An 8,044-nucleotide genomic window follows, 5' to 3' on the forward strand; every position below is an offset into this window, starting at 1 on the left:
CTCCATGGTCGCCCTTCCCTAACACCAGATTCGGTTCCAGCTTTGTTCCCCAACGTCGCTGCGTACCTTTGCTAGAAGTTGCTAGAAGTAGAAGTTGCCAGCGAAACGGGGAGCAATACCCCCACAAACGACCACCCACTGCATAAGCCGAGGTGCAGTGTTTTCCAATCGTTACACTCCACGCAAAGCTTCAGCAGCGCGAAGCAATTACCAAAGCTCTTGTTGGGCCAGCTTCATTGATATGTTTGCCTAATCTCGAAAATTATTTGGTTGTATGGTTAGTGTGCACCGTAAGAAGTCGTGGACGGAAAACGCGCCTTGCGTCCGTGCCAAACACCTCCGTGAATCTAAGCCAGCGCGCGGATGAAATCTGGGCACGCGCCCGAGAACGCGCCCATGCGGCGGCGCTGCTGTCGGCACCGAGATGCCTCCCGCGCCGTCGCATCGTCATGAAAAAATGCTTCGTCTCCGGCGCGCCGTTGCTGACACCTCCCCCTCTAGCCACCATATTATGAGTAACTATCGACGTGATTTTGATGTTTATCAGTTCTCATCAGTTCCACACAAAGGCACATCAGTTCCATGCGCCTTTGTATAAGACATACCGCGAACTTTCTCCAACTTAGGATGACAAAAATTTTTATGTGTACAGTAGACACTTGATAAACAACACTGCAAAAGACTGAAGAAATTAGTTCGTTAAAAGGAATGCCGTTTACTGAAAAAGATGTGCGAAGGTGCAGTACTATTTGCATGCACCCTCTTAATACCATTTTAAGCAACTTGAAGCAGGAGAAGGTGAATGCAGCTGATAGCTTCACAGAAAGCAGAGACGATTACAATGGTTTTTTTTGCACAGCATTCACAAAATTTATTTTGCAAAGACTAGTCACTGTGCATTAAAAAATGCATAATTTCTTGCTTGCGTCCTTGCCACTGCGGTGACAGGCCACCCGCTGTGGTGGTCTAGTGGTGATGGCACTTGACTGCTGACCCGGAGGTCGCGGGATCGAATCCCGGCCACGACGGCCGCATTTCGATGGAGGCGAAATTCTAGAGGCTTGTGTGCTTAGATTTAGGTGCACGTTAAAGAACCCCAGGTGGTGGAAATTTCCGGAGCCCTCCGCTACGGCGTCTGTAGTAATCGTGTCGTGGTTTTGGGATGTAAAACTCCAGAAGTTATTGAATGAACAACCTTGGGATCCTCTTGAAGAGCAGAGTGCCCAGAATCACCAAAGAGAAAAAACAAATAAACAAGAATAATGTAACTGAGAGTTGCAATGATGACCCTTTTAGAAGAAGGGGTTTGGTGCTTGGCTCCAATTAGAGTCACTGGAAAAATTTCAGAGTATCGCATCTGTTTTCCGCGCGCCGCCGTCGACGCGATTGGCTTACTCGCATCACGTGACCTCTCGCCGCCACATCCCTTCCAAGCGCTTTGGGTGCAGGCGCGTTCACTGCAGAGGGTGGCCGGACATTTAGGAGTACTACAGTCCCCAGAAGTACTTCGTCTGTCGCTTTTTTAAAAGCGTCATGCAGACAGGGGCGTAAGCAGACATTTTTTTTTCGGGGGGGGGGGGGGGGGGGGGGGGGGGGGGGGCACGGGCCCGGTGTGCCACCCCCTGGCTACGCCACTGCATGCAGATGCCAGAAGAGAGTAGCTCACCATCAATCGAACGTTACTGGTGAGCTACTCTGGGAATCTCGTTTGCCGTGTGGGAAAAACTAATGTGAAAAAAGCGCCGTTCTACGTGGTTGCATAGTTGGACTGAACGAATTCGCCCCCCTCGAATAACACTCCTTCCTGCAGTGAACTACACTAACTTTGCTGGAAAAGATCTTATGCGACAGGATACTTCACATTTTCGGTTCGCTATGGTCAGCGATATTGAAAACTACATACCTCTCTATTTGCTCGGCTGTTTATATCTCGATCTGTTGAGCCGATTACACATGCTATCCGAGTTATAAGCATGTCACGCATGAGAGCGAAATCGAAGATTTATTAAAGTAATAACTGTTTACTGTTGTACATTGAAGGCAATTGTGGCATGATCTTTGGCACTGCACAAAACAGAAGCGTGGAACTCTGTTGATAAACTTGGTATAAGGCAATGTTATCAAGCGTATTTTTAAATTTGTTGCAGTAATGCTGCTAAGGCTGCGTTGCACCGAACGTACCCTTAAAATATTGCATAGTTGGTGAGAAATGGTCACATCAAAAAAAAAAAAAAAAAAAAGCAGATCCCACGCAGTGAGGGAGTCGATTTTATGCGAGCCCTAGGTCTATACACATACTGTGTTGCAGTAGCATGCACTTTAAAAATTCCTGGATGTGCTATTTCTGATCAAAAGAACATAAAGCACCGTGCCGAGGAAGTTTTAATAAGAGTGCATTATGAAAAAAAAAAAGTGCAGCAGTGCAGAAACCAAACCTCAGCTGTTTACGCGCTGGCAACGCCAAAAAAAGAACTGTTTGTCGGAACATATGTGCACAGCAAAATATTCGCAAATTTATTGCAACGTTGGGAATATTAAGGAGACAACAAAGAGGAAATGAAACAAGTAGTGAAGTCAATCATTTTTGATGGCCTAGTTTCTACGTATCGTAAGATAAGATGCATCTTACCTACCACACGCCGATTCGCCCGTGCGTACGGCTGCTGGCGTTCCGAATCAAGACGTCGCGCACAACTTCCAATTACCGTACACACACAACTTCTATTACACATATCAACCAGTTGAACAGCAAGCACGGTGCGCAAACAAGGTATGCGTCAGCGATCAGTCGAAGGACGCAATGTTGACTGTTCTCGACGTTGTTCCATAACGTTCTCGAGTGCAGTGAACCTGAACACCGACTGCAAAGCTAGCGCAAACAGTCAAGATTCACCAAATGTCGAAGTAAATGGCATCTCGCACGATGTCACTGCGCTAATGCAACTATGTTTACAGATCCGGACCTAGCGAACACGCCCGGGCGTGACACGAAAAGAGACCGATGAAGCCGTGAAGAGAGTTCGCGAGCACATGGCAACATTCACCATATGTTTCATTAGTTACACCGCTAACTGCGCAGTCGAATCATACCTGTCGATGACTCGAAATCACTTCTAATGTCCTCTTGTAGAAACACACACACATAATGCCGTTTCTGCCGAGCGTAACACGGCACTGAGGCTAAAAGATCGGTTCATTCTCAACACACGCTAGCAACGCGCCGGACGGTCTGGAAGGGACATGGCCACCGCCACCCAATGTTGCCCGCGTGCATCCTACCTTTGCGGTACTCTGATTTTCCAGTGACTCTAGCTCCAATATGTCACTTGCTTGCGAGCATTGGTCGAAACAACTGCAAGGAGACAGTGAGAAATGGTCACTGATATAAGATGATGAACAAATGTTGGTCCACGTGATTTGATAAGACCACATCTATATTCAAAGTAGCAGTTTGAAATTGTCAGTGCATGTACTGTCGATGATACAGGTAATGTTTTAAAGCTATGAATAATGTCAAAAGTATTACAATACTTCACCACAAAACCACTGATAATACTCTCAGTAGTATTGCAGTAGATTGCTATTAATAGCACCAACAGTTTATAACTCTTTTATAGCAATATATTGCCAGCAATTTTGTGGTAACTGACTTTCAGTAAAACTCAGTTCAGTGCAATCTAGAGCAGCGAAATGATGTCAAGTTTATGTAGGAATGTTAGACAAGAGGTATGTCAAGTGATTGTGCATTAACGACAGGGTCTATGGTAGTATTGATAGTTATTGTACTACGTATAGCTCAATAATGGCTAAACTATCAATAGTAGTACCATTAGCGTGTTAACTGGTTTTGCATCAGCAATGTCAAGATGCCACTTTTCTTTTTTCTTCATCTTCTGAAACATAGATAGCTCCTTTAGTGAACTCCTAAATCTGAGACCCCTGTAAAGTGAATATAGCAGTAAGTGAGGTGGGACTTACATATATACTGAAATACCAGTTTGAATGCTCATTAGTTGTTCCCTGTAGTAGTTGAAAAGAGTGTACAGTACTCATGGATTGAAACAGGACAATTTAGGGCTAAGTAACGTACATACTTTCTTTTCCACAGTCTTCAGCGGGTCATATCAGCGTAATTTCGACCCGAATGTGTAGATTAGAATCAACATTAGCTTTAGAGACCAGATTCGTCGCGACATGGCGTGTTTATTTCGAGCAATTGCGCATACGAGTCATTATACTTAAAAAATATTGATGTTGCTTTTGAATCCGTGAGTACTGTACATGAGTTACCGGATGCCTCTAGGAAATGTGTTTATCCTTCAGTGGCTTTATAGCAATAATAAAGTTCTGAACCTTGTCAAGCAAACTAACATCTGCCTTGCAAGTAAGTTTGTTTGTCGACAGTATTACATTCATTGCAAGAATAGAATCGCTAAATGATGTGTGTTTGTTTTGTAATCTGACAAGACTTGAAGGGGTGGGGTGCCTTGCTCACTCACAGGTCAATAAATCAATCAATCAATCAATCTTTATTCTTCTTTATTTAGGTCGGATCAAAATTAAGGATGGCGGTGGAAGAGCCGCGAGTGCTTCCAGCAAAATGCTTTATTGAGTGCGCATGCATTCAGTGTCATTATTCACCCTCGTTGAGCGAATAAAAACAGTGAATGAAACAGTGGAAATGGCGGGAGGCGAGATGGGCGGTGGGGGAGGGGCGCTTGCTTGGTCATTGGTGCATATCTCAAATCTCCCCGAAAAGAGAGGGGGGTGCTTGCTCGGGACTTTATGGTAAATGTTTCGTTCTTTGTTAGATGAAGTGGTTTGAATCAGTCAGACGGGCGTTTGGTATGCACAGAGAAAGTGTTTGAATTAACAGAAGCCTGCTGCTGTCGATTTTCTGTCTCCTCTAATTTTAATTTGCTCAAGGTATTTTGTATTTTGTTTTATTTGTGTGTTTAGCTCGGTTTTGTTATTTTGCATAATCTTGTCTGACATTGTGTAAGGGAACGTCACTTTGCTTCATGTGTCTGCTCCCCCATGTAATGTCCCTTCAGTGACCTTTAGAGGTCCACTTATAACGTAACCGCATATAGTGCAGGACCGGTTATAATGCGGTCTTTTTCGACTCCCGTTTACCCTCCCATAGAACCGCATGTATACGCATACCGCTTATTATGCAGTCCCCCAAGATGAAATACCGTTTATAATGCGGTTGCGAGAAAATATTTCTGACAAACGCGGTAGCGAGTGCAGTTCTCAAAGGAGGTACGCCGCTGGGGAGGGAGCGACGAGGTCGTTACGAAGGGCGAGGGCACGCACAGTGAACGAACGAGGGGCGGAGGGAGGAAAAAAGACCGCGGCAGCGCTGTGCGGGCTCGCCGAGTGGGGAAGGATGGTGGTTGCCTAGGCGACGGAGTAGCCTTTGCACCGGCGGCGGCAAGGCTCCGCGGCCGCTTGCCGGCAGCGCGTTACGCGTGGAGCGTACGATCGCGTCCTCATCAAGTGCGCTTTAAAGTAAGTTTCCTGTCGGGAAAAGCGTCGTCGTTATCACACTTGCTACAGATATCGCGTTTGCTACCTCGTCCGCAAATTGAAAAGTTTTGCGGCTTCATGACGCGAGCTTTCGCCTTTTCTGCCAGTGCGCGGACTTAAACGAGCTTGGCGGGCTTTTGTCGCCGTTGATCTCCCAGCCGCGAACATAAACCGCACAAACTTCGTATCATGCGCGCTGTTCTTGGGTTAGTGCTTGAGTGCGATCTTTTCGACGTCCGATCTTCATGTTGTCTTGGAGAAACTTCCCACGACAACATGCTGAACCGCACGCTAGGCCTAATCAGCGTTGGTTGCTTTTCGGTAGCGGTCGCGGGCAATGAAAGTTGCGGTTTGGTGCGGAATCAACGAAACTTTTTACGATGGCTGCACTTGAAGTGAAGAGAATCATATCGTTAATGAAAACGAGGGGCATGGTTGGCACATGCAACTCTCGAATGGTGGTTCCGGATTCGATTGCAATGTCTTGGACATCGCGTGCGCGCCCGTGAAATCGAGCGATCGGTACCGCTCAGCACGTGAAATTTCGGTCGCGATTCGACATGGTTTCTGTGTAATGCGCATACCTCGAGGTGGCCTGAAACGTAGTCGGCGAATTTCCGCGATGGCACTTTGTTTTGTTTGCTTTTTCCCCCGTGTTCATTTCGTTGGCAATGCGGGTCCTTGGCGGTTAATTTTTGAACATTCGGAGATTTAAGTGGTTGTAAGCGCCCCAAATCGCATATGTCGATTATCGGACACGCGAGGCTACATGCTCAACACGTTTTCCGCAAGTGCAGCCTTTGTAGAAGGTTGTTTTGGTTATAGTGCGGTACCGCTTATAGTGCGGATATTCGCGACTCCGGCGACTTACGTTATAAGCGGTCTATACTTATTATAAAATATATAAAAACAAATAATAATGTTCTCAAGTGTCGTAACGTCTATTCTTCTCACTTTAGGTCAAAGTCTTTTCAGAAACTCGAGGCCTTGTCAAGCTTTCTTGCCACCTGGCTCCAGTTTGAAGGAAACGTCAGGAAGAAGGTTCTCGTCAAGCTCTTTCAGTTTCTGGAGCATCGTTGGAGCAAAGTGCGCATGGCAACTGCGCTCCGGCTGTGCGAATCTCTCTTGCTGTACCCAGTTCTGGAAGATGAAGAAAAGCTTGAGGAGGCTTGCAGGCTTCTCTCAGAGGCCCGCTGGGACGACACTGATTTTGGCATCCCCGTTAAAAGGCTGAGGAGTCTGTTTGAGATGGACAGCGACAGCTAGTGAACAGCTGCGCCCATTACTTGGCTTCTCACATATTCTGTAGTGCTTGTGAGGTTTCTATTATTTATTTAATAAATAATACTTCGGACATGTCATCAGTGTGTGGTGACGTGAACGTATGCAACGTAACCCACCGTGCGTGCTTAATCACTACGGTCTCACGCTGCTAAGCATGATGCTGTGGTTTCAATTACCGGTTATGGTGGCCACATTTCAGTGGTGGCAAAAAGCATGACTACTGAATTGGACAAGGGAAGCAGAACGGTAGGTCTGAAAAACTGATATGCAGAAAACTGATATGCAGAAAACAGAAATATGCAACAGTCTCGGAAGAAAACAGCGCTTTGTGATAGGTAGCGAGGCACTGGTAGTTGTAAAGGTGTGTGTGTGTGTGCGCGCGCGTGTGCGTGTACATTCGAACCTGCGACCCCTGGCTACACAGCGCGCTGCGACAGACAATTCCGCCACGCAGCATACGTCCTCTGTTTCACTAACGGCAAGCTATTTACATACACTATTTACCGCTGGCGTTACGCAAAGATCGGAGGAGCTTCAGCGTCTTCACCATCACCCGCGAGATGGCACGAAGGGCGCGCTTTAAAGGAGTACTGACATGAATTTTAAAAATTTTCGGGTTGTTGCTCTAAATGAAAGCACGGGTGTCGAGAACCCTAAAAAAGAGTGTCGTGGTGCCTGGGGATGCATTGCATATATTTTTAATACCGCTTCTTTCAACCAGCAGTTTCGGTTTCGGTTTCGAGAGGGCGGCTTCGTAGTGACGTGTCAAGTCGGCCCGTGACGTCACGGGCAGACTGCAACCCACGAAATATGCACCTGCTGTCCTTTGCTGTCAGTCGAACGTGGTTCATGATGAGTGAACTGTCGTCCAGTGCCTCCGACAGCGATTTCTGTGATTTAGGCTGCATGCAGAACCCAGGTTTCGCAAACCAAGTGAGCTGACTTGAAGCGTCATGGGGCTCTCCATGCGGTGAAGCTGCCTTGCAGATGCTGGGAGAAAAACTTTAAAATCAAACTTAAATATTTATACGTGTTTCCCGGATGCGGTGTGGGGAGAGCGTTAACACTACATGACAAGGAAACCAAAAACGTCCGTTTTGCTGCACTTCAAAATCGTGTCAGTACTCCTTTAAATGTCGTCGCCCAGCTTGTGTCTAGCCCGAGTTGGGTGGTACTTTGACCTACAGGGCTTAGTCGCCTGTGCTCGCGCGCTTATCTCGTGAGGGGC

The 8,044-nt window shown here is 46.7% G+C and overlaps 1 protein-coding gene across 1 annotated transcript in view; it reads left to right on the top strand.

The window, feature by feature from the left end:
• Positions 1-6,893, top strand: part of LOC119394296 (tubulin-specific chaperone D) — a 91,736-nt gene extending 84,843 nt beyond the window's left edge. Inside the window, exon 16 of the mRNA XM_037661577.2 lies at positions 6,492-6,893. Within this exon, the coding sequence (XP_037517505.1) occupies positions 6,492-6,798 (307 nt within the window). The 3' untranslated portion in view covers positions 6,799-6,893. The remainder of the gene's footprint in view (positions 1-6,491) is intronic.
• Positions 6,894-8,044: the final 1,151 nt, after the last annotated feature.

Source organism: Rhipicephalus sanguineus, chromosome 5 (assembly GCF_013339695.2).
Source record: "Rhipicephalus sanguineus isolate Rsan-2018 chromosome 5, BIME_Rsan_1.4, whole genome shotgun sequence".
NCBI lineage: Eukaryota > Metazoa > Arthropoda > Arachnida > Ixodida > Ixodidae > Rhipicephalus > Rhipicephalus sanguineus.